This window comes from Dioscorea cayenensis, chromosome 1, assembly GCF_009730915.1.
Source record: "Dioscorea cayenensis subsp. rotundata cultivar TDr96_F1 chromosome 1, TDr96_F1_v2_PseudoChromosome.rev07_lg8_w22 25.fasta, whole genome shotgun sequence".
NCBI lineage: Eukaryota > Viridiplantae > Streptophyta > Magnoliopsida > Dioscoreales > Dioscoreaceae > Dioscorea > Dioscorea cayenensis.
The window spans coordinates 28,122,429-28,150,398 of record NC_052471.1 but is presented as its reverse complement, the minus strand read 5'-3'; the positions used below and the strand labels follow the sequence as shown (position 1 = coordinate 28,150,398).

Genomic DNA, 27,970 nt, shown 5'->3' with positions numbered 1-27,970 from the left:
AAGAAGAAGAAGAAGAAGAAGAGGGGAAGAAGGATAAGATATTGAAAAGGTTATTCATGTTTGTGAAAAATACTTTTTTACCCTTGACAATATTTTAATATAGATCATCACATTTAATGTAAATAAAAATAGTTATTAAAACACAAAAAAAAGGTGGAGCCACGACTCGGTTCCGAGTCCATGGGATCATAACTTGTTATGTAAAAGTGTATCATCTATTGTTGTTCTCATTGTTGATTATGGATTTTAGAAAGAAAAAAATCCAGTGGATTTGGTTCTATGGTAGCTAGACGTGTCTCATTTTTAGCCATGAGTTTATAAATTTTGTTGTTTAGTTTTTATATAATATAAAGATATGTTAGTAATTACATTAAAAGATGTCTGGCCTTTATTTTAAAAATCACTAAATTGATGCAATCCAATGTGTAATGTGTGAGGATGAACCACAGCTCAGTTTTATCGTAACTACCACAAAATCGTGTCCTTGGATCATTTCTCTATCATCTATTATTTTTCTCATTGTTGACTTGGATTTTTGGGAAAAAGTGGATATTAAAAAATTAACAAAATCCTTCATGTATAAGGTAATATCTTTCTCTTTTTGTTTATCAATTTTTTTCTTTACTTCTCTTGTTTTGTCTCTCATAATTTTTACATAATTTTGAATTATTTGGTGCAGGCCGAAAGCCACTTTTCCTTTTTTTAATTTTTTTTTTCTGAATTATGTTATGATATTTTATTTTATTTTTTGGTTTTTGAAGGATTTTTAAAAAATTATCTTAACTTTTGGTTTTTTAAAATTCTTTAGATTTTGTTATTTTTAAAACTATATTTTATAATTTCAATTTTTTTAAAAAAAGACAGATCAGGCCCGCCGGTTTTGATGGTAGTTCGGCCAGCTCCAAGTCATCCGAAAATGACCTGTGACTCACTGAATCTGTTAGGTTAATTGGGTCGCTGGTCAGGCACAATAGATTAGGCCAGTTTCAGATCGCCCAAAAATTGATTCAAATCATGGTCAGGTATGATGGGCCTGGTTAACCTAGCCTATGGTCTTAGCCTCTTAGGGGATATATACCTAAATATATAAATGCATATAATTAATAATAAAATACTATTAAAGTAGATTTATAAAGTGCTCTAGGAGTGATTCAAAGAATAATTTTAATATTTTTAGAATATTAAATATGGTATTAAAAATTAAAAATTTTAATTGGCATTGATTTTATCATGGGCATTAGTTGGTTTATATTAAATATTTAATATGATGTTCTAATGGAAATGGATGATACTCCCTCTGTTCCAAACTACATGTCTTTTTAGGAAAAAAATTTATTCCAAAATAGTTGTCGTTTTACAATATCAAAGTAATATTTATTTATTTTTTCTAATTTTTCCCATCTTCAGTTTTCTAAGTTATATAAATGAAGAGAGTAATATTTATAGTTCCGAGAGAAATATATGGTTTCAAGAGAGGGATAGTTAAGTAATTTGATTGATTTTAATGTTAAAGTTTATATAATTTAATGCTATCTTTAATTATTGTGCAACATTCTTAAACGACATGTATTAAGGAACGGAGGGGTAATATGATTGAAGAGGGTTTTAAAGAAGATTTTTATTTTTGTTATTTTTTTTTGCATATATTTAAAGTGGCATAGATTCATCATGACCATAAAATCGGTTTTATATAAAATCCTTCGATTTTTTTTTAAGTTTTTGGTTTAAAAATATTTAAAAATATTTATTTGATGTTATATTAAATATTAAAAATACAAAAAAATATAGGAGACTAATAGATAATATTAATTTATCATGGGTATTAAGTCAGTTTCATATTAAACAAGACTTACTCATGGAAACAGATGACCTTTGAAAATTAAAAATCTTTGCTAAATTTATTTGGAATTATTGGTTTAGAAAAGAATAAACAACATTTATTTGGTAAACATAAAATATGAAAAATAAAAAATATTGTATTATTAATAAAAAATTATAATTAAATGAATAAAAAATTAACGACATTTATTTGGTATTACATTAAATTACAACATAAACTTTATTTTTTTCAAATTACCAATAGTTTCATATTCATTAAATAATATAGATTGGGTTTATGAGAAGATGAATAGACAATTATAGAAGAAGATGAAAAATCTAAAATAAATTTAAAATTTTTTATTATATTTAAGTTTTGTATATATATTACTTATGATATTAATAATTGAAAAAATTTGATTACACTTTTTTATTTATGCAATAATTATCTATAAGACCTTTGAAATTGAAAATATACAACGGTTTCTATTCTATGAGTTGTTAATTATATTATTTTAATTTGCTCCTAGAGTGTTTGAAAGAATAAATTTAAATTTTTTATTATATTTAAGTTTTTATTTATATTACTTATGATATTAATAATAAATAAATTTTAATTGCACTTATTTATTTATATAATAAATGTGCATAAGACCTTTGAAATCCAAATTACTAGATAGTTTCCACTGAGTTGTTTAATTATATTATTTTTATAATTTGCTTCTAGAGTGTTTCAAAAAACAAATTTAAATTTTTTTATTATATTTAAGTTTTTATTTATATTATTTATGATATTAATAATTGAAAAATTAATTACACTTATTTATTTGTGCAAAACTCCGATGCGAAACCGGGAAGAATGCCTAATTAATAATAAAATGGTTGCACAAACACACCTATAAAATATCTAATCAACTATAGAAAACTCTCTAGTTTTACATGAGAAAACTATGTTTTCCGCAAGGTTGTCAGACCCGGCCCAGGCAATGACCTGGCTAAGTCCAGGGGTCAGGGGTCAATGGGTTCAACCGGGTCGAACAGGGGTCAATAATTAAATATAAAAAAATATTATAATAATTAATAATAAGCAAATATAATATTAAATCCATAATTATATTATAAAACCTACTCAAATTTGATATTTAAATTGATAAATGACCTTATATACTGATGAGAGTTTTCTAATTTTTGTCATTTATTTTTTTACATTTTTTTAAAATTATCAAACTTCTCTGGTGTTATTTATTTATTTATTTGTTTATTGGTTGATTTTGTTAAAATAAATAAAGAAATTTAATTCACTAATTTCTTTATATCTCAATTGAGTTTTTTTATTTTTGTTTTTAAATTTTCTTATATTTTTTTATTTAATTAGAATACTTTTAATTTTTATATTTTTTTATAATAAAAATTACACTCATTTATTGTTTTTATTTTTCTTAATAAATTAAATTTTTTTAGAAAGTATTTACATAATACATTAATATATTTTTATTTTTTTAAATGTTAATTTTTTGTTGGTATATATATATATATAGTAATTCTATTTATCGATTATAAATTATAAATTAATATTAATAAATATACACGATTTTTCGTGGTTTTTATTGAGTAAAAATAATAATAAATTATTAAATATTAGAAAAAATTAAACATCATGACTGGATCGACTCGTACGGGTCAACCTGGCTCCCGTTGAACCGCTCAGCCAGGGTTAACATCGAGCTTTTTAATAACTGGGTCAATGGGGTATACCCGGGCCGGCCACATGACCGGTTTCCGGTTTTTCCGGTTGAACCGACCGGACCGGTCCGGGTCTAACAACATTGGTTTTCCGAGGTGCAAACGTAAGAAAAAACCCAAGTTTAAATCTAATTATTTAAACACTCAAAATCAGGAAACACGAATCTCAAAGCAATAGTTCCTTTGTTTTAGGTTATATATACAAAGCGGCGAAACGATGACACCATCGCTCTCACTGCACTCTTTCTCCTCTGATTCAATCCCTCTTTTGTTGCCCTAATCCGCTTCCCCAAATCGAGGTATCTATTTCATGATTTCTTGTTCTAGAGAGCAGTTTTCTTCGCTTCTCATCAATCTAGGGTTTCTTAGGTTTTTATTCCTCTTTTTTTGAGCTCTGGATGGTAATTTCTCGTGTATTGTGCTTTTCTTTGAGGGTTTGTTAGAAACCTTTTCTTCTAGGGCTTTTTTGTTTCTCCTTGTGCTTTTGGTTTTCTCTGATTGATTGTTAAATTTGTAATTTTTTCTGTAATTGAAGCGTGAGGTCTGATTTTGAAGTAAAATCATGATTTTTTTATTTTTTTTTTTTTATCAGTTTGTTGTTTTTAGGGTTTATGGAGTTGTAACAGTGGGTTTTGATCGTTTTGTGAACAGTTTTGAAGTGATATATCAGAATGTCTTGGTGCACCATTGAATCAGATCCTGGTAAGCTGTTTCTGCAGAGATTTTTTTGATTTAATAATTATATCTGCTCTTTTGCGTTTTTCTTATGAAAAGCAATTTTTTTTTCGATTGTTTGGCGTATTATGTTTCTGGTTTGGTCGTTAGAGGTGGTTATGAGGGCCAGTCGTGGCAAAGAATATGCTGATTTTTCTAGATGATTACAAGGTTCTGGTTTTAGTATTTGTTTAGTAGAGTTTATCTTTGTCTAATTTGTCTTGGTGAATTTCCTGTGATGAATCACAAGTGCTTGGATTATCATAACTTGCCACTGCTGGACAGTTTAGTAACGTGTGTGCTGATCTACAGAGCTTGTTTCTTTCATATCAAGATGAAAGTATAACTTGCATGCTGTTAGAGGATAAGTTGTATGATTTGATAGCTATGTTGTTTCGATCATTGAAATGTGAGAAACAAAACTTATTTTGGTTGTTTACAGATTTTTTCCCAGATCTAATTAATATAATCAGATTACAAGTTGGTAAAATTACCCTCAATGAGAAACGTGGCTGTGGTTAATTTCTCCAAGATGTTCAAGTTCATAAGGATTCTGGTTGACTTCTGCTTTGTGCATATGCAAACTTTTTTATGCCAACCTCATGTGAGGGTGCATACTTGAAGAGTAACCATAGCTAATATTCCATGGATTATTCTAGAGGCATGATTTTGTCACCCTATACCGCTTTAGTTAATGTTGTAATTCGTGGATGAAATTGAAAAGATGTCAGCACTTTCTAACTTTTTAATGAGTATATGTTATGGAAGAGTTAGAAACACACTTTAAAGGTTTCCTGTGGAAAATTTTATTGAACCTTTTTATCTGACTTGGAATAGGAAAATCCATCCTTTGTTTTTGAAGGGTCATAGGGCCTCAACAATGCAGGTCATTGATTTGCTTTATCTCCCAAATTGACCATTTTTTTGTCATGCCAAATCAGTGAACTGTCATGATCCTTAAATTTCCACTCAATGACTCAAAAACTTAGGGCTTTGAAAGATCTGTACTTAAACTATATATCAGTGGCTGATTGGTAGTTTTGCTTATATTCTAATTACAATTAAGCTATGTGGAGTGGAGCCTTTTTTTTTTCCTTAAAATTAAGTTGTGAAATTCATTACTTATGGGCCGATGCTTTCTCACTTGTTTGGCTTACTGTAGGGCAAGTAGGATGAATAAGAACACCATGTTGTTAAGCATTTGATGATGTTCTATACCAATCTTAAAATAACATTTCCTGCCACATTTATTCGATTAATTTAGCGTTATGTTTTATATTTCCCTATATTGTGATTAAGTGGGGCTATCTTCAATAATCAGTCACTGTCCTCTTCATTTTTTGATCACTGTACATTCTTTGATTGCACATAATCTTCACTTTAATCATCTTCTTCTCTTTAGGTGTTTTTACTGAGCTTATACAACAGATGCAAGTAAAAGGTGTTCAAGTAAGTTTATTGCTGCCATTGTTTAAATTTTAAATGACAAACACATTTCTTTATGTGGCGTTCTATAGTTGATGCTTCTCAATGGCTGAAGTAAATCACTTCTCATAATTTGCTCAATTGTATCTACTTTATTCAATTAAAAGTATTTCTCAGTGTGCCTAGGTCCTATTTGGTTGTTGATGTCATTTTTGTTAAAAATCCAGCAACTGAATTATGCCATTATAGTGTTGTTTTGGTTCTGTTTTTCCAATTTCGCTTATGCTTGGTTATCCAAAAATTGCATTTTGACACTTTATTGTCAGAGATCACTGCTGTTTCTGACCTTAATAACCTTCAGTTCTTTAGAGCTTGAGGATTTGTATATGGTCTCATTCTAATAATTGATATATTATTACAATATTTTGAGACAGGCAGGCTCACCGGGAATAGTCTAATTATACCCTAGTTGATTAGTAATGAGTTCAGGGTTCTAACATCATATTAGATACTCCTGAATACTATGTAGATCTGTGTTTGCCTTCATGATCTCTCCATGGATATTAATCTGGCATTGTTCATTCATTTAATTTTTATCATCAGCAAATTTAATACTTCTTTTCCTTCTGATTATTTTGACAGGTAGAAGAATTATATTCCTTAGACATCGATGCCCTAAACAGCCTGCGGTTTAGTATCTGTTTCAAAATCAACTTCATTGTTAACTTTAAATCCTGTCTCTAAATACTTTATTTTAATATTATACGTTAATTCTACAGGCCAGTCTATGGGTTGATATTCCTTTTCAAGTGGCGACCAGGGGAGAAAGATGATCGACCAGTAATTAAGGATCCAAATCCAAATCTTTTCTTTGCCAATCAGGTTTTACACGATCGTGCTAGCATTCGTTAGTCTTTATCTTCCTGTTGCTTTTTGCTGAATTTAGTTCTCACAGGTTATAAACAATGCTTGTGCAACCCAAGCGATTCTTTCTATTCTCCTGAACTGTCCTGAAGTTGACATTGGCCCTGAACTGTCACTGTTAAAAGAATTCACGAAAAACTTCCCATCTGAACTTAAAGGCCTGGCTATTAACAACAGTGAAGCCATTCGAACAGCTCACAATAGCTTTGCTAGACCTGAACCTTTGGTACCTGATGAGCAAAAGGCTGCGGGCAAGGACGATGATGTCTACCATTTCATAAGCTATTTGCCCGTTGATGGAGTTCTCTATGAATTAGATGGACTGAAGGAAGGCCCGATCAGCCTTGGCCAATGTTCTGGTGGCCAAGGTGATCTTGATTGGCTGCGCATGGTGCAACCGGTGATTCAGGAGCGGATCAATCGGTATTCTCAGAATGAGATTAGGTTCAATTTGTTGGCAATCATAAAGAACAGGCGAGAAATGTACACGGCCGAGCTCAAAGAACTCCAAAAGAAGCGGGAACATCTCCTGCAGCAACTCAGTGAACTTAGAGATGTTGGCAGCAAGCACAATCCTTCAATTGAAGCCATAAACAAATCGCTCTCTGAACTGACTACCGAGATTGAGAGTGCATCTGAGAAGATACTGATGGAAGAGGAGAAATTCAAGAAGTGGAAAACGGAAAACATACGAAGGAAGCATAATTACATCCCGTTCCTCTTCAATTTTCTGAAGATTCTCGCGGAGAAAAAACAGCTGAAACCTTTGATCGAGAAGGCGAAACAGAAATCCTGCAGCCCCAGCTGATGAAAACATTAATCGTTTTACTAGTAATTATTATCTCTCATCTTTGTTCAAACTGCTGGTTGAAGCTGTCGATACTCGAACTGATGGTTAGATTTGTAGAATTAAAAACTCAACTTGTGCGAGTTAGTAAGTATTTCACTTCATGCTGCTGGGAATAATGTGACCATTGTCGTACCGTATTTGTTTATCGTCGTTATATGATTTCTTGACTAATTTTCTCACCAGATTGTTTGGTACTAGTGTTGACCTCTGATCTCTTTGCAGGATTCAACCACATTCTGGACATTTCATAGAAAGGAAGAGCCATGTTCTGTCAAAAAACCTAGATCATATTGTGATTTTTGTACTCTTGCGATGGTTTTTATTTTATTTAAGTGTAATCTGCAATGATGTCTAAAATATCTTATATCTTATTAAAATTATATTTGTGTGTATGCTATGAGCTATTGAAAATTGGTATTTGAAATTTTTTTTCTCTATTTATCAAATTGACCAATGTGATATAAAATTACTGAAAGTAATTTTTACTGGTAATTATTCGAAATCTCTTTTAAGTTTTTTTATGCACATTTGGTCTTTTCAAATTTAAATATCTTTAAAAATATATTTTTTTTTATATTTTATTTTTTAGTATTTCTGACATTTCGTCAATTTTTTAAGTAGAAACATATAATAATAAAAATGTCAAATATTAAATAAATAAATAAATGTTAAATAAAAAAGTAATATATTGAGTGAAAATTTATGTGGTTACGTGTAAATACGAAATGTTGCAGTAAAAAAAAAATGAAGTGTACTGAAAAAAATAAAGGATTTATTTGGGAAGTTTAAAAACTTTTATTGGACTAAAAATAATTTTTCATATATTTTATTACCAGAAGACCTGATTAATATGGTTTTTTTTATCAGAATGGAATGATTTTTTTTTCACCTTTTATTTTTGTTTTTCATTTTATTTGGTTTTTTTAATATATAATTTTTAGATTTTTATGGTAGTTCAAGAGTGGAATTTATTTGTTTCAGTATTTCCTAATTATTACTTGATTATTTAAAATATTTGCAATTGTTGTTATATTTTTCTAATAGTATATGCATGTGAATATACCTCCCCCATTATTAGTTTTTAAATAAAAAATTAATGCGAATTTAATTGAGATATTAATTATAATAGAGAAATTACTATAAATCTCATTCATATGGTTTAATTTTAGTGTGATCATCTTGTTTGTTTGCTGGTTTTAACAGTAACACAAAAAAAAACCTCTAGTTCCATAAAACTCCCCAAAACCACCGTTTTAGTTTTTATTCTTTCATTTTCTCAATTATTTATTTCTAATAGCATACATAAAATAAAATAATATAATATAATATAATAATGAAAAATAAAGTCAACCATTGGATAGCTCAATGGTATGACACCAAAGTATAAAGAGGAGGTCATGGGTTCAAATCCTTCCCCCGACAGTACTGTTCACCAGGGATTCTTATACTATTCTCATATTATATATACACTGTACATCCGGGTTTCAGTACTGTTCGATACTTGTTTATATTTATATAAAATATGGCGCTTGTCGTCTATTATTCAAATAATGAAAAATAAATTTTTGATCCTCTGTGATTTTCATATAAAAACTTAAAAATATAAATTTCTCTTAAATAAAAAAAATAATACCGTTTTGACTCACCCAACTACTTCCAATACAAAACAGAGTTAATCTCATTGTAAACAATCATGCCCAATTTTCAAAAAAAAAAAAAAAATCTAAAGGTTTCCTACAAAAACACATGAAGTATATATAATAAAATAAATAGTTTTTAATAACCGAAAATTCTTTTTGATCATATAAACAAAAAAATAAATAAATAAATTTTGACTAATTGCTACCCCATGTGGAAAGTCTAGTGTTTGCCTCCCACTAAAATTGCCTTTATTTATTTATTTTTTATTTATACACCTTTTGCACTCGTTGCATAATTAAAACATGTTTATAAATTATATAAATATAATTGTATAATAATAAGAATATAATTTAATTTAAATTCTAAAACAATCTATCATTAATAGTGTTAAATTTTTATGTAACATTTTATTTGGCTGATTGGATTTAAAAATCCATATAATTAGACTACATCAGATGGGGTAATTTTTTTTTTACGACCAAATAGCCTGTAATACAAAATCCCATAACTTAGAGTACCTCACATGAGTGAACCAAGAAAATGAAAATTTAATGGATGGGATACTTACATTTATGCTTCTTCACAAATTTCTTTTCCCTTTCAACCTTAATCCACCCTACGACTATAGTTTGTCACTCATCGGATGCTCCTATTAGTGCTTCTCTTACCATAAATCACATATATTTTTTTTAAATTTAAATTTGCAAATCTCTTAAACCAAAAATAAAATTGTATAATACAATATTTTTAAATTTGTGAATTATATTGTAACTAAAAACTAACTATATTTACAATTACATTCAATTAAATACTATTTTAGATGCAATATATACACATAAAAAAATATCAACTTAACAGACCTTTAGGAATTTAAATATGTTATGAATATTATAAATGGATGCTAATGTAGCTGTAACACTGTAACAGGCGGCATTACTGTAGCAACCTTCTAGATATTACTGTAGCAAACGCCAATACTGTTACTATTTCACCTACCAGAGTATTTTGGACCGTCTAATCAAATCAATTTTGACCGTTCATTCATCTCTTATAAACCTATAAATAAACCCCTCCCGCCTCCCCCTTCCCCTTTCCCCTTTTTATGTATTGTAAAATATGTAGAAGAGAAGGAAAAGAGAAAGAGAAATAAAGAAGAGGAAAGAAGTAGAAGAGGTGAATTTTATAGAGTTTTTGGTAAATATTCTGGCTCTTTATTCTTATTATTCTCTTTACATTTATAAAATATTTTCAACATGTTATCAGCAAGACCTTGCTCATATGGCTTTAATTTTCTTTGGCTCATCTAATATATATCTTATATGTGGAATCTGTTTTTAACACTGAAAGAAGAGAAGGGAAGGGAGGTCTGGCAGGTAAGCATAATACTACTAGCAAACCATACATTTTATTTAATTCATAATATTAGTCAACCATACATAGGATTTTCTTAGAAGCATACATAAAAAATATACAGTACAAAAGCCACTAAGGCTAATAATAAAAGTACATCTAAAATAAACATGAAAAACAATAATATTAATACTATAACAAGTTTTCCATCAAATCTAAATCATATAGTATGATCTTCCCCAAGTTTGCTAAGGCGAACCTCCGATTTCGGCAATCGTTGACAAAATCAGGTTAAAGCTCCATCGGTTAAAAAGGGGTTATGTCGGCCCTTTTCTCCTCTCCGCCGACTCTTCTCTCTTCTCTCCCTTATCCTTCCTTCCTATATTTTCTCTTCCCTCTATAACTCATATTCCTCACTATCAAACAAAATTTCATTGTCGATGCTGCAATAATTGCAGCACATGAATAATACCATATATGAACAATACCATATGTATATACAGTATCATATATATGACAGTATATAGGGTTTATATTTTCTTCTGTACACTTTATTCTAATTACCTACTATATTATTATTTAGAAAAAAAATGATAAATATTGCTAGAAGGGAATTTGAGTCCCTCCATATTTCTGGAAGAAATTACATATCATGGAGCATTGATATCAAGCTTGAATGCAAGGGAACCTGGGTAAAACGATTGAGAATAAAACCAGTGACATTAAGGCAAAAGCCTTAATATTTATAAGGCATCACCTTGATGATGCCCTTAAGAATGAATATTTGACCAGTGAGGATCCACAAGAATTGTGGTTATCCCTGAAAGAAAGATTTGATCACTTAAAATGGTTTATCTGCCAAAGGCACATAATGACTAGTCAAATCTCAGGTTCCAAGACTTTAAAAATATACAAGAATACAATTCTGAGCTATTTAGATATTCCCAGTATTATGACTCTGCAGAGAAACTATAGCAGAAAATATGAATACATACCTAGATGTAACAAATTTTTTAGTATACTAAATTCTTTGTGCTCTGTTTTATTATGTAGCTTATTTTATTATATAGCATGTCTTATTATGAATATTATATTAAAGTTATATTTTATTTTGTTTGCTTTGTTAGAAATATGACTGATGATGAATGCATCATTGATTGTGAAACAACGCATACTATTTTGACAAGAAAAATATATTTTATATCCTTATCAATGAGAAAGGCATGTATAGCCACAATAGCAGGGTCATCAGAACTGATTGAAGGTTCTGGAGCAGCAGCATTGATGTTACCAAATGAGACATCTTTGTAGATGAAAAATGCTCTCTATTCCCCTAAGTTTAGGAGGAACCTTTTAAGTTTTAAAGATATACGTCTCAATGGATATCATTTAGAGACGGTTGATAAAGAAGGAAAAGAATATCTTCATATTACACGAATTATTTCATACCAAAAACGTATACTTGAAAGCTTTCTCTGTATATCTTCAGGGTTATATTTTACACGTATCAAAGTGATGGAATCACATACAGTATTAATCAGGAAAGTTAATGACCCAGAGATATTTAAAATATGGCATGAAAGACTTGGATATCCGGATGCTATTATGTTGCCTCGGATTGTTACTAGTTCTCATGGACACCAATTGAAGGATTATAAAATCCTAACGAATAATGAATATGCATGTTCAACATGCTCAATGGGAAAGCTAATAACCATACCTTCGACAACTAAGGTGATTGGTGAATCTCCTAAATGGATGGAATTGATTATGAAGAAACATATTCTCCTTAAATGGATGGAATTACTTTTCGATTTTTAATTGCCATGGCAGCAAGTAATAAATTAGATATGTAATTGATGGATGTTGTCATAGCATATCTGTATGGATTACTTGAAAATGACATATATATGAAAATCCCTAAAGGATACACAAAAACAAACATTACAAATCATCATCATTTATACTCTATTAAATTACAGAGATCTCTCTATAGATTAAAACAATCTGGACGGATGTGGGATAACCGTCTCAGTGAATATCTTATAAAAGAAGGGTACCAAAATGACAGTATATATCCATGTGTGTTTATTAAAAGTTATACTAACGATTTTGTTGTGATAGCAGTATATGTGGATGATTTAAATATTGTATGCACTCCTTCTGAAATTGCAATTGCAGCATCATATCTGAGGAAGAAATTTGAAATGAAAGATCTGGGAAAGATCAAATTTTGTCTTGGTATACAAATCGAGCACTTACTCTCGGGAATATTTGTACATCATTCAACCAATACAGAAAAGATGCTAAAGAGATTCAATATGGAAAAGGCTTATCCATTAAGTACTCCAATAGTTGTCCGAGCACTTGATGTACAGAAAGATCCATTTCGTCCACCTGAAGAAAGATAAATCATTTTTGGTCCAGAAACTCCATACTAAGTGTAATTGGTGTATTAATGTACCTTACAAATAATACAAGACAAAATATAGCTTTTGTAGTAAATCTTCTAGCAAGATACAACTCTATACCGGCACGAAGACACTGGAAAAGAGTAAAAGATTTGCTACGTTATTTACGAGGAACTACAGATCTGGGCTTATTCTATCCACAAAAATCTTTATCCAACTTCACAGGCTTTGCTAATGCTGGGTATCTGTTTGATCCTCACAAAGGGCGGTCTCAGACTGGATATATATTTTCTTACAATGGTATAGTTATCTCATGGCGTTCCACAAAACAATCTCTTACAGCTACTTCATCAAATCATGTTGAAATTCTAGCTTTACATGAAACAAGTCAAGAATGCCAGTGGTTGCGATCTATGATTGGTCATATTCAGTCATTATGCAAATTATCAACTGTAATAACAAATGCTACAATAATTTATTAAGATAACAATGCTTGTATTTCCCAAATACAAGGAGGTTATATTAAAAGTGACAGAACGAAACATATATCACCAAAATTTTTCTACACTCATGATCTCCAGAAAGAATGTGTTATAGAAGTTTAAAAGATTCAATCTAATGAGAATCAAGTAGATCTATTCACAAAATCACTTCCCAAATGAATTTACCAAAAACTTATACATAAAATTGGAATGAGAAGATTCAAGGATGTAAGTACTCCTAAAATAAATTAAAATTATTTATTTGAGGGGGAGATTGTACTCTTTTTCCCTTCGCCAAGGTTGTTATCCCAATGGGTTTTTCCGAGGCAATGCTTTTAATGAGGGAGTAATCCTCAAATATACCAAGGATAGTGTACTCTTTTTTCTTAGCCAGGTTTTTATCCCACTGAGTTTTTCCTAGCAAGGTTTTAACGAGGCATATCCTTTGGGTGTAGGCATCCAAGAAGGAGTGTTATGAATATTATAAATGGATGATTACTGTAGTTATAATATTGTAGCAATCGGCATTGCTGCAACAACATTCTAGATATTACTATAGCAGGCGCAACACTGTAGTATTGTAGCAGCAGCAAGTACTGTTACTATTTCACCTACTATGGTATTTTGGACCGTCAAATCAAATCAATTCTGACCGTTCATTCATTCATTCATCTCTTATAAACCTATAAATTCCCCCTTCCCTCCTTTTTATGTATTGTAAAATATATAGAAGAGAAGGAAAAGAAAAAGAGAAATAAAGAAGAGAAAATAAGAAGAAGAGGTGAATTTTATAGAGTTTTTGGTAAATATTCTGGCTTTTTATTCTTATTATTCTCTTTACATTTATAAAATATTTTCAACATAATAATATATATACACAATTTTTTTCCATTATTTAATATTTAATAATATATTTTAGTAGTGCATTTTGGTCAAAAAGACATATAATATATATATTGTTAAAAATATGTGTTATAAATATAAAGATAGTGATAGAAAGCCAAAGTATTTACCAAACACCCAAAACCCTGAAGAATTAGTTTCTTCTTCTTTCTTCTTTTATTTCTCTCTTTTCTTTCTCTCTCTTTTCTATATCTCAAAATATACAAAATGAGGGGGTATTTATAGGGGTTACAGAGTTGAATGAACGGCCGGGATCGATTCGATCCGACGGTCCAAAAATACTCGGTTGAGTGGAATAGTAACTGATACCGCGGGCTACGCTATGTCATGCGCTCACGTTGATATCTAGAAGTTACTATAGTAATGCCGGCTGCTACAGTGAAATTGTTACAGTAGGCATCCATTAAAATATTTGTTTATAACACTCCCTGGATGCCCTACGACCAAAGGATATGCCTCGTTAAAACCTTGCGGGAAAAACCCGATTGGGATAAAAAAACCTAGCTAAGGAAAAAGAGTACACTATCTTTGGTAGATTTGAGGGTTACTGCCTCATTAAAAACCTTGCTTTGGAAAAACCCATTGGGATAAAAACCTTGGCAAAAGAAAAAAAATACAGTCTCCCCCTCAAATAAATAACTTTTATCTTATATCAGAAGTACTTATATCCTTAAGTTTTCTCATCCCGATTTTGTGTATAACTCTTTAGTTAATGCACTTAGGAAGTGATTTTGTGAATAGATCAGCTTGATTCTCATTGGATTGAATCTTTTGAACTTCTATAACACTTTTTTTTTTCTGGAGATCATGAGTGTAGAAAAATTTTGGTGATATATGTTTCGTTCTGTCACCTTTAATATATTCTTCTTGTATCTGAGAAATACAAGCAATGTTGTCTTCATAAATTCATCGTAGCATTTGTTGTTACTCGATGGTAATCTTGCGGGATGATCATGATATGCCCAATCATAGATCGTAACCATTGGCATTCACGACTTGCTTCATGGAGAGCTAGAATTTCGAGCATGATTTGATGAAGTAGTCAGTAAGAGTTTGTTTTGTGGAACGCCATGAGATAGCGTACCATTGTAAGAAAACATGTATCCGATGCGAGATCGCCCTTTGTGAGGATCGACAGATACCCAAAGATCGAAAGAAACCTGTGAGGTTGGATGAAGATTCTTGTCGATAGAATAAACCTAGATCTGTAGTTCCTCGTAAATAACGTAGTACATCTTTTACTCCTTTTCCAGGTGTCTTTGTGTCGGTGTAGAAGCGTATCTTGCTAGAAGATTTCATCGCAAAAGCTATATCTGGTCCGGTATTATTTGCAAGGTACATTAATGCACCGATTGCACTTAAATATGGAGTTTTACGGACCAAGAATGATCTCTCCTTCTTCCGGTGGGCGAAATGGATCTTTCTCGAACATCAAGAGTTCGACGACCATTATGCGTACTCGATGGATAAAGCCTTCTCCATATTAAATCTCTTCAGAGACCTTTTCAGTATAGGGTTGATTGATGCACAAATATTCCACGAGGATAAGTGCTCGATTTGTATACCCTAGACGTAAATTTGGTCTTTCCCAAATCTTTCATTTCAAATTCTTTTTTTCAAATATGATCTGCGAGTTGCAATTTCAAAAAGGAGTGCCTACAAGATTTAAATCATCCACATATCTGCTATCACAACAAAAACCGTTAGTATAACTTTTTAATAAACACACATGGACATATACTATTATTTTTGGTATCCTTCTTTTTATAAGATATTCATCTGAGACGGTTATACCACATCCGTCCAGATTGTTTTAACCCATAAAGAGATCTCTGTAATTTAATAGCAAATTGAATTTTCAACATTTTCAGAAATATCATCCCCCATTGATTCTTCATTAACTTGTTCGAGGGTTTTATAATTTCCTCTCCCTTTTTCACATGGGAGATCCTTATCTTTATTTTTTTCTCGCTTCCTTTTTCTAGGAGTCGAATCTTTGGCACCAATTGGTCTTCCACGCTTTTTGTCGTGGTTTATTTTTCTACTTGATTTTCTTTTCAATGGATTCTTAGGAATCTCAATTCTCTGCAGGGAGCATTAGCGGTTGGTATATATGATTTGGTTACCATTTTTAGTATCGATGAATGCATCGTGTATTTCATTTGCAATATTTTTTGCAATTTAATGATCCTTTGAACTTCAAGTTCACATTCATTGATACGAGGATCATATGTATGTAATCGTGATGCATTCCAATCAATTTCTTTTTGGCTCATTTTGAGTAATCATTTCTCCCCTAATGCGGGGAAGGCAGATTCATCAAAATGACAATCTGCAAATCTTGCGATAAATACATCCCCCGTTAATGGTTCTAAATATCAGTATAATTGAAGGGGAATCATAACCAACATATATACCAAGTCTGCGTTGTGGACCCATTTTTGTACGATTTGGTGGTGGTATTGGCACATATCTTGCATGACCAAAATATTCTTATATATGAAATATCGGGGCTCTTTACCCATAACAAGTTGGTGTGGTGAATATGAATTACATGCGATGGGTCGGATCCGTATTAAAAGGCTGCGGCATGCAAAAATAGCATGACCCACGCACTTGTAGGCGGTTCGTCCTTAATAACATTGGGATCGGGCGATAATCTGAGTCTTTTTAATTAATGACTCCGCTAACCCATTTTGGGTATGCTACGTGAGCTCTTGGATGCTCAACATGTATTCCAATCGCCATACTGATAATCATAAAATGATTTTTGATGAAAAATTCACCGACGATTATCAAGACGAATTGTCTTTATGGGATAATCCGGAAATTGTGCTTTAAGCTCGATAATTTGTGCCAATAACCTTGCAAATGCTACATTCCTTGTGAGCAGCGATGAAACATGGGACCATCTAGTCGATGCATCGATTAAAACCATAAAATACCTAAATGGTCCACATGACGGATGTATTGGTCCACAAATGTCTCCTGTATTCTTTCTAAAAAAATTTAGGAGATTCACCGATCACCTTTGTTATAGAAGGTGCAGTTATTAGACTTTCCCATTGAACATCTTTGAACATGCGTATTCATTATGTGTTAGGATTTTATAATCCTTGAGTGGGTGTCCATGAGAACTAGTAATAATCCGCGCAACATAATAGCACTCGGATGTCCAAGTCTTTCATGCCATATTTTTAAATATCTCGGGTCATTAACCTTCGGGTTAGTCACCGTATGTGATTCCATCACTTTTGATACGTGTAAAATATAATCCCTGAGGATATACTAGGAAAGCTTTTCAAGTACGCGTTTTTGGCATGAAATGACTTGTGTAATATAAAGATATTCTTTTTCCTTCCTTATCAACCGTCTCTAAATGATATCCATTAAGACGTATATCTTTAAAAGCTTAAAAAGGTTCCTCCTAGACTTAGGGGAATAGAGAGCATTTTTCATCGCAAGGATGTTCCATTTGGCAACATCAATGCTCGCTTCTCCGAACCTTCAACCGGTCCGATGACCACCTGCTATTGTGGCTATATATGCCTTTTCTCATTGATAAGGATATAAAAATATATTTTTCTTGTCAAAAATAGTATGCGTTGTCCCAGATCAATAATGCATTCATCATCGACCATATTCTAACAAAAACAAAAAGAAAAACATAATTTAATAAAAACATAAAGACATATTACAAACTAGTCTATAAGGAAATCGACATATCTAAATATGTATTTTTCGAGTTACATTTAAATTATTTATGGAATTATCCTCAATTGGATCAACTATGGGGTTGTCGAGAAAATTTGTCTCAATATCTTTACCTTTCTTGTTTTTAAGTGATTCTTGGTAAAGATGGACAAAAATGTTTTGAGAGTCCCTGCAAATTCTGGACCAATGACCTTCCAGGCCACAACGATAGCATGTATCTTTCTTTGTCTCTAACCCCATCTTGTGGCTTTTGTTGCTACATTGATGTACATCAATTATGTTATCGCGTGGTCCGATATTATTTCGGCCCCCACCACGACCAGCGTAGTCCTCGACCACCATAATTTCCTCGTCCCATCGCGGTTTTTAAAACTAGCACGCGACCACGCCATCTTCTTTGCCCAAAATTAATTTACGGCGATGGTCTCGATCCGGATGGTCGAGATTGATGATTACTGCATCAACAATTCATTGTTTTGCTCCCCACAAGGAGACAAGAAATTAATTCAGAGAATTTTGTAAAATTCTTTTCTCTATATTGTTGTTGTAATATAACATTTCGTGCGTGAAATGTTGTAAATGTTTTCTCGAGCATCATTCCTTCTGTCACTGTTTCTCCACAGAGACGAAGTACTGAAACAATTTTAAACAGCTCGGAATTATATTCTTGCACGCTTTTAAAATCTTGAAACCTGAGGCTTGACCAATCATTGCGTGCTTTGGGCAAGTAGACCATTCTGAGATGTTCAAATCTCTCTTTCAGGGATAACCACAATTCCTGTGGATCCTCAATGGTCAAGTATTCATTCTTCAGGCCATCATCAATATGATGCCTTATAAATATTAAGGCCTTCGCCTTATTATCACTAGGCTCATTGTTATTAGCCTCAATAGTTTTACTCAGGTTTCTTGCTTTCAGATGGAGCTTGATATCGAGGCTCCATGATATATAATTACTCCCCGAGATTTGAAGGGCATCGAATTCTCTTTTGCAATATTTGCCATTTTTTTCTTCAAAAAAATAATAATATAGCATGTAATTAGAATAGAGAGTATAGAATAAAATATAAAAGCATCTATACTCGTTCATATATACTGGGATCTGCTCATGTATAACACTATTCATATATACGGCACTATTCATGTATACGGTACTGTTCATGTATAACACTATTCATATATACGGCACTATTCATGTATCACGGGATCGCTTCATCTACTGCAATTATTACGGCATTGGGAATTAAAAATTTGTTTGAAAGTGATTATAAGTTAAAAGGGAAGAAGAAGTAAAAAAATAGTGGAGAGAAGAAAATAGGGGGTCGACTGGAGAAAAGTCGTGCCGAGTTCACGACGGAGAAAAAGCCGTCGAGTTGCCGACGGAGAAACCCGAGTGGAGTGAGAGAAGGGCTGACGGAGAAAAAGGTGACCCACGTGTTTTTACCCCGATTTTTGTCAACGATTGTCGGGATCGGAGGGTCGCCGCGAAGAAGATGATGCTTGCTAATTTGATTTGATGGAAAAACCTCATTGTAATAATAATATTATTGTTTTTTCTTGTTTATTTTAAAAAGTCATCGGCAATATTAGCCTTAGTGGCTTTTAGTACTTGTATGTTTTTATGTATGCTTCTAAGAAAATCTTATGTATTATTGATCAATAAAATGTATGGTTTGCTAGTATTATATTACCCTGTCGATCCTTCCCTGCGATTCGATGTTAGAAATGGATTCCACATATATAACATATATATTAGATGAGTCAAAGAAAATTAAAATCATATGAGCAAATTCGTGCTGATAACGTGTTAAAAATATGTGTTATAAATATAAAGATAGTGATAGAAAGCCAAAGTATTTACCAAACACCCAAAACCCTGAAGAATTAGCTTCTTCTTTCTTCTTTTATTTCTCTCTTTTCTTTCTCTTCTCTTTTCTATATCTCAAAATATACAAAATGAGGGGGTATTTATAGGGTTACAAGAGTTGAATGAACGGCCGGGATCGATCTCGATCCGACGGTCCAAAAATACTCCCTAGTTGGTGGAATAAGCAATGACGTGGTACACGCTACGATGTTACTACTGCTACATGATGATATCTAGAAGTTACTATAGTAATGCTGCACTCATGATGAAATTGCTACAGTAGGCATCCATTAAAATATTTGTTTATAACATATATATATATATAGAGCAAACATAATGTGCGGATGCGGATGATTAGAAAAAAAAAGAGAAAGAAATAAGAGAGAAATAGAAAAAAACGGGTGCAGAGAAAGAGTAAAATAGGATAATAAATACTTTTTATGTGCTTTTTTTATCGGTCACAAATCTATATTCTTTTATATCTGTCATTTTCTAACATCAACAAGCATTTATTAATATTTTTTCAAAATTATCTCTAACACTCTATTCAACTCTCTTATTAGAATTAAATATGAGAGATGGATGTGAGATTTAGTTAACCATGACAGATAAAAAAAGAAATGGAGAGACTAATATCTTAGTCGTTGCATTGGGTTGACGGGTGAGGTAAGAGAGTACTAGGTTTTTTCTATTCATCCTTTTTTATTATTTATAAAATTAATGTTCATTAGTTACTGTACATCATATTTTATTGTTTATCATTGAGCATCTCATAACACATGTATTCAATTTAAAATTGATGACTATATGCAAATGTTCATACATAAAGAATTTATATGATATTTGATTTTTATTCAAAGTTGTACACACAATTAGTCAAATTTTCATAAATATATTTAAAAATAAAAAATAAAAAAAACGAGTTAACTCAAGTGGTAAATCGTTAGGGTTCCAACTCAACGAGTCACCACACAACATAACATCTCTTGAAGAACTCTTTTTTTTTTATTTTTTCTCATCAAAATCTCTTCAGATTCAAGCTTCGAAACCGCTTCTTCTTCTTCTTGCTCTTCTTCTCCATTCTCTCCGCTCTCTCCACCTCCGCCTCCATCTCCACCGCCATCGATGGGTTCCCCGGACTCCGCCTCCGCCTCCCCTCGCGCCACTGCTGTAGATCACTCCTCATCCCCAAGATCCCCAACTTCCGGTGAGAATCACGATCCCTCTTCCCCTTTTCCTCGATCTCGAGCTTTTCCTTTCGATTTCCCTTTTTTTCCCTTTGATCCTTGGACTTTTATGGAATGTGGATTTGCGCTTGCTTGAGATCGCGTTGATGGTTGTTTGTGGGTTTTGGTTTGCAGATGATAGGGTTAAGCCGACGCATATACGGTTTCTTGTGTCAAATATGGCGGCTGGGAGCATTATTGGGAAGGGGGGATCGACGATTACGGAGTTCCAGTCTCAGTCTCATGCTCGCATTCAGTTGTCTCGCAACCATGAGTTTTTTCCTGGAACTTCTGATAGGGTTATTATGATTTCTGGGGCTTTTGATGAGATTATGAAGGCTATGGAGCTGATCCTTGAGAAACTTCTCGCAGAGGTATTTTTTTTTTTGGATTGAGTTTTTTGGTTGTTTAGCTCTTGTATTGTTTTGTTGTGATTGGTTTTGGTTGGTTTTTTGTAGGGAGAGGATGGGAATGATGTTGATAGTAGATCAACAGTTAGGCTTGTTGTTCCGAACAACTCATGTGGAGGCATAATTGGGAAAGGAGGAGCTACTATAAAGTATAATTTACTCCCTTTTTGGGTTGTCATATACCTTTAGTGCGTCAATTTAATTTTGCACTTTGATTTTACATTCGTCTGATACTGAATCAGCATGTTTGGAAAGGGGGGAGCTACCATGGTGTATCAAGTAGAAATTTTGCACTTTCTTAATATTTTATGGTATCCTGAATCAGCATAAGTTGAAAGGGAGGAGCTACCTTAGTGTATCAAGTAGAAATTTTGCACTTTCTTTACATTTTTTGGTAGTCTGAATCAGCATAATATGAAAGGGAGGAGCTACCTTAGTGTATCAAGTTGAAATTTTGCACTTCATTAACTTTGGTTTATCCTCAATCAGCATGATTGGAAAGAAAACAGCTATGGTAGTGTATCAAATAGAAATTTTGCACTTTTTTAACATTTGGGGTATCCTAAGTCAGCATAATTTGAATCGACAGAGCTACCATAAAGTGTAAGCTAATTCTTCTTCTTTTAATCTACTTCTATTATGTCAAGTAAATATTTTCACCTTTCCTAGGCTATCTTAACATTATTCACTTATGTTTAACTCTAAAACGTCAAATACAACTTAGACTTTAATTTTTATTTTTCTAAACATCTTTTGTCATGCTCTGTGTTTCTTTTGTATTTTGTTTTTGTATTTATTAAGGGAAAGTCAGTCTATTTTTGCTCTTTTTTGTGTTGCACAAGAAAAATTGTGAAGGATGACATTGAGACAGTGTTATTGGGACACATACGTCCCATGACACGTTTATTTAGTGAAAACCAAATATGCGGGCTTAATACTCTGCTGTTAGAGAAATTGAACTACTGATGAGGGATTTAAATAATATGAAATTAAATTAAAGTAAAAATGTTTCTAGAATCATGAAAATTCAAAGAAAATCACTCGTCAACATGTAAAAAAAAATGACAAGGGGATTGAAGTTGTTCCCATGTATCACCTTGTTAAATATGACCCCTTGTTGTATGTGAGCAAGGGTTAAGTAGGCATGTTCTAAAAAACCATTAGGATTTTAAAGCGTGTGTTATTCTAATTTATCTCATAGCTGCCAAGCCTTGTTGTTTGGTTCAGGTGGAAGAAAACAAAAGTAGGATCTTATTGGTGGACGTGTCACCTTGTTAAATTTTTATTGCACATGTTGTCTTGCCGTATTTAAGGAATTTTCTTTTGTAACCTTTTAAATTAGGTTGATGGGTATATTTTTGTTGATTGATCATCTTGTTCGATAGCAAGCCTAGTGGTGCTTGAGGATGGTAAACTAATAGAAACAAAATTATATAATGAAGCACAATTGTCATTAAATTAAGTTAGTCAATGCAAATGAATCTTGGTAGAAGGTGTGCTGAACAACCCCCCCAAGGAGGGATATGTAGTGAAGATTGTAGCCTAACATGATTTTAGTTGATGAGTCGATGACAATGTGGTGATTACTTTATGGGTAAGTGTTTATTAAGGTGTTTTTGGTTCTGTGTTCTTGTGAGATTCTATGAGTAACTGCCTCAGCTTGTGCTAATATCTTTGCTCAAGTGTCATTGACATTTTAGGAGGCCTTATATAGTGGATGATTTTTCCACGTAGATAATTTGTTGTTTATTTAATTGTTTTAATCTGCCATGAGTCAATTATTTTCTGTGGTTTCTTCTTTAATTATCAAATTTTCATTATACTATGCGTTGAGGTTTGTATTTCTTAATTTGGTTGTGATGTGTGCTTCAAGGATAAATATGCACGTCATCTTCTCATCTGACTTGCTTCAAGCTGTATAAACTGGCTTCTTGATAGTGCTTCTGGCCTACTAAAAACATAAGGCAATTCTTTTGGTTTTAGTAATTATGATTCTAATAATTGTAAGCATGCTCGACTGTTGCCTAACTGAAAACTTTGAATTGCGCATACAACACTGGAAGTTTGGAAGTTAGAATCTGGGAAGGAAACATAAAAATTTCAGGTTGAACAATTTATATTGAGGGCTTCAGATAATATGGGATATTAATGATCAGTGTAAGCCATTCTTGAGTATTATATGGAGGTTTAAATAATTGGAAAATATGCAGGAGACACTAAAATAATGCTTGGAGAGATGCAGTTGGAAGGATTTAGGCATTTTGTTGCAGGATCTGTCCACAGAAAGGAACCTAAGGCAATATTATGCTTCATTTAGCCAAGGCCAAAAGAAAGCTGATGACTTATTAGGTTATTATTTTCTGGTGGATAATTGCTTGTCCTAGGAGTTTTTGAACATCTTCTTTTTCTAAATTTCACTTGTTTACAACATCCGTGCTGCTATTTCTCTTGTTCATTGAATGCATTGCTGACTAAACTTTTTTTTATTGTTTATATGTGCTTATGCAGGTCATTCATTGAAGATTCTCAGGCTCACATCAAGATTTCCCCTCAGGATCATAATTTTGTAGGGTTAAATGACAGGCTAGTTACATTGACAGGGTCTCTTGAGGAGCTTTTGCGGGCAGTTGATTTAATTTTAACAAAGCTGACAGAGGATGCTTATTATTTACGTTCAATCTATTCTCCGTGGCCGTATGTAGGTATGCTTTATTTTCATTTCTAATTTTGTATGGCTTTAAACTTTAGATTTCTAATGATTAACTAATCTATCTATGTGTTTGCTGCCTACTGGCTGCTTGTTATCTAAGAATCCTTTAATTTATGGAAGTTTTTACTGCTGACATAACCATTCAAATTAGTCATGACATCCTTATCTCATCCTTCTAACATATTTGTATTTTTTTGAAACATTATTTCCCTGTAAGGTTAGAGGGAACACTTGATAATGCATGTTTAAGGATCTGAATTTCCCTTGGTCTGTGGATATATTTGAATAAAAAGTTCTTTTTTTATTTTAAGAAGCACTGTTCTGATTATTTGATGCTTACTAGATGCATATGATATTCCACCTTTATTTTTTATAATATATCCAAATTGTTTATGTACTTATATTTGTGTTTTTTATGCAATTGTTTGGGGGATAGATGTTGCATGGATGTGACCTGTGTTCGTTACTATTACTGTCCATTTTTGTATTTTCAAAGTGTCATGTAATTGTGGCACCTTTTGTGTTTGTGTGGGTTGAGAAAGAAGAGGGGTTGTGTCTTTAATTTGTCCACTATGTGTCTGGCAGCTTTTGAGTTGAAAATCTAATTTATGCTTTTGTTGGATATAAAAAATATCAACACCTGGAAATTCATCTGAAGTACAGATTTTGTGCAAAGTTGCTATTTCAAATCCTATTTGAGGGGTCTATGAATTTCCTAAGGACTTTGGTTTTCTTTTATTGTGATGTGGATTAGGTGTGAAACTTCCTGGGTATCAAGGAGTACCGAATGGCTATCCAATGGCTCCTCCAGCATACAATGCAATGAACTATGGACCAAATGGTGTTGGAGGAAAATACCCATCCAAGAAGGTAGGCATTATTTTATATGACACGAAAATTTCTATTTTATATCTTTCTGTGGGTTTATTTTGTATTTGCTTATTATTGTTTTTTCTGAGCAATTGATCTATATTGTAGCTTAAATATGGTGAGCAAGTTACTGGATTGTTTTTTCAATGTACTCCATTTTCTTTAAAACAACCTTGGTAATAGGTTCAAGTTAACTTATCTCTTTTCTTCTACACAGACTGTCCTATCAAATTTCCCCCAATGTTTCTTTAACCTATGCAAATTGCAAGTTTTTCTGAGTTCCGACCACCAAGTTGTACGTTGGCAGTTTTCGTTGTTATATTTTATTATCCTTTCCTGAACAAGTATCTGGCCTGCATCTACTGGAAAGGGATTCAATTTTATGATTCCATATAGGATCTGAATTGTACACTTTGTACCACCAGTTGTGCTTGTATGTCTTGTCCATCTACTTTATCATGTCTAAAGTAAACTATGGGAGCTATGCAAGGTGCATGCTTGTTTCTTTTTTCTTTTCAGAATACTTGCTTATCAGAACATTGCTTCAAGTTTCAAAGATTACCAATGCTGCCAATTTTTTGAGTGGCTCATAAGTCATCATCCTTTTGTTTATGATAAATCAATAACAATGGAATGCTATGAAGTTGCATCTCCTTGAAGTCTATGCAATCCAATATGTACTAAGACTTTTGTATAAAATAAAATATCCATCTATTTGGCATTTTTCTTGAGACCAAAAGTATGAGCTATAACTGTTTCTAGTCTTGGGTGTGGGTGTGTGTCACAGTGGTTCTGTGTAGTGGGATATCTACTTAATACATAACTTCTTGTCTTGTGCTGTGACATTGCCTGTTTTTTCATTGCCTGACCATTGATCCCTTCCTGCCATGGGTCAGTTTCTTATATGGCTGGTTCTTTATTAACTGTCTGCCACATTGCATCTTAGGTTGTTTCTGCAAGATCTCCAGCTGGGCCAAATGAATATCAAGGTGATTCAGTAACAATTGGGATTGCTGATGAGCATATAGGTGTGGTTGTTGGTCGAGGGGGCAGGAACATAATGGAGATCACACAGGTCTGTAGTTCTGATTTCTTCGATTCAATATGTATTTATTGGAACCAATTGATCATCTAGTGTGCTCTATTTTGAATCCAACCTGCTAAACAAGATCCAAAATTATGACTATTGATTGCTCCTAATCCAAAAATTTGAGCATATTCCCAATCCAATTAACATTACATTATAATAGCGGACTGAGTTTGCTTGTAGCTGTTTGGATCTGAAATGCCTTTTCTTTCTAATTTACATGATGGAATGGAGTTCAACACTTAAAAAAACCAATTAACTGATTTTTCATTTATATTTCTTTTAATTTTCACCTGTAAGAAGCTGGTTTACATTGTAATGTATATATAAAACTTCTCAGTTGTCATTTGCATATTTTCATAAGACTTAATTGGTTGGAGGAATAATTACTCATATTATCTGCTGCATATAAGCATACATATATATATATATATATCAAGGATTCAATAGAAAATACCTACACAACAGTCTATTCTAGTTATGTTATTTTGTTATTTACTAATTATATTGTGGTGAAACATATATTGTTATGATATGATTCAGCAACACTAATGCAAAACAAGCTCTTTCGCTTACTTCATAACTTACTCAAATCTGCTAAATTTGCAGGGAAGCGGAGCCAGAATCAAGATCTCAGATAGAGGCGACTTCATGCCCGGCACCTCTGATAGGTAGAGTGTTTCATTGCTGCTTTTTCTTCCACAGATGCTGTCATATATGGTTAAATGTTTCCCAACTCATGCTAACCCTTCATACAGGAAAGTAACAATAACTGGATCCCCAGAAGCAATCCATATCGCCGAGGATATGATCAAGCAGAAGATCTCAACAATGTCTGAAAACTAATTGAATTTACCAGTCAAATGCTCCGGAGTACTTGAGGTTGAATAGTGATAATCATTTTATCAACCCGTTTTAGCTTTATCTTCTTCCAATATTCATACATCTGATTACAGTCAATCTTTCTATCCCAGGGTTTTAAATCAAATCGATGTGGAGCAGGAAAAAAGAAGAAAAGTTCAGGTTTCTTCGTCAGCCAGGTAACGACTTTCTCGCTGGAAGATATTTTTTTTGTAGGTGTTTTTGTGAAATGGTAATACTGCTCTTTTTAATTATGTAGTGAATTAACACTTATATCTCAGTTGTCAGTAGGCTGAAACTTTTTAAGTGAGCAATGGCTAGTTGTAAGAGGTCTTTTGTCCTGGGAGCTTTTTATGGTATTGTATCTTATATTTTATACTGAATATTGGTTTGTCAGCTTTTCCATTGTTTTATGATTGTTTTGGGGTTTTTAATTCTCATTATAACAATTATAATCCGAAATTATAATGCAGAAAAACACTAGCATATATGTGTATTATGTACATAGAGTTTTTTTATTTTTTAATTTTTGAAGAAGAAAAAGAGGAGGAAATTTTTAAAATTGCTAATGTCATGAATCCGTATGCTGTTTTATTAAATAAATTGTAGGTAATTGGCCTGTAGACCTCGCATTGTAGGTTTATTTAGTTTAATATTTATTTTGTCAATATTAAAAACTCACATTATCCGTTCTATTGCTAAATTGGGCTCTTCTGTTATCAAACGATGTATTGATATATTATATATTTATAAATTTTAAAAATATCTGTAATAATTATTAATAATAGAAGGATGGTGATATAATGCTTTTAGTTTTTATATTTATATAGGTAGTTTGATTTTTGCAACAGTAGTGATCTCATTAATGAATAAAAGGTAATAAAGAAAAGATGAGGTTATTTATAAAAACTTTAAATAATATTTTAAATTTAAAATGATGGAAAACCAAAAATCTTAAAAGTGA

The 27,970-nt window shown here is 32.3% G+C and overlaps 2 protein-coding genes across 4 annotated transcripts; both read left to right on the top strand.

Moving 5' to 3' along the window:
* Nucleotides 1-3,725: 3,725 nt before the first annotated feature.
* LOC120263036 (ubiquitin carboxyl-terminal hydrolase 2) lies at nt 3,726-7,819 on the top strand. Of its 2 annotated transcripts, XR_005537031.1 has the most exons (7): nt 3,726-3,860; nt 4,213-4,263; nt 5,678-5,724; nt 6,343-6,389; nt 6,480-6,582; nt 6,656-7,558; nt 7,697-7,819. XR_005537031.1 is itself a non-coding variant. In XM_039270963.1 (6 exons), the coding sequence occupies exons 2-6, from the start codon at nt 4,233-4,235 to the stop codon at nt 7,430-7,432; spliced, it is 1,005 nt and encodes a 334-aa protein (XP_039126897.1). In that variant the 5' UTR covers nt 3,726-3,860; nt 4,213-4,232; the 3' UTR covers nt 7,433-7,653. The 2 variants fall into 2 exon arrangements, 1 of the variants encoding a protein (XP_039126897.1); XM_039270963.1 differs by lacking the exon at nt 7,697-7,819 and having other exon boundaries at nt 6,656-7,653.
* A 13,035-nt stretch (nt 7,820-20,854) lies between these two features.
* LOC120265477 (protein BTR1-like) lies at nt 20,855-27,141 on the top strand. 2 transcript variants are annotated; one of them, XM_039273407.1, is made up of 9 exons: nt 20,855-21,049; nt 21,204-21,442; nt 21,527-21,627; nt 23,987-24,180; nt 24,943-25,058; nt 26,005-26,133; nt 26,755-26,816; nt 26,904-27,027; nt 27,120-27,141. In XM_039273407.1, the coding sequence occupies exons 1-8, from the start codon at nt 20,968-20,970 to the stop codon at nt 26,989-26,991; spliced, it is 1,011 nt and encodes a 336-aa protein (XP_039129341.1). In that variant the 5' UTR covers nt 20,855-20,967; the 3' UTR covers nt 26,992-27,027; nt 27,120-27,141. The 2 variants fall into 2 exon arrangements, with proteins under 2 accessions (XP_039129341.1, XP_039129345.1); XM_039273411.1 differs by having other exon boundaries at nt 27,102-27,122.
* Nucleotides 27,142-27,970: the final 829 nt, after the last annotated feature.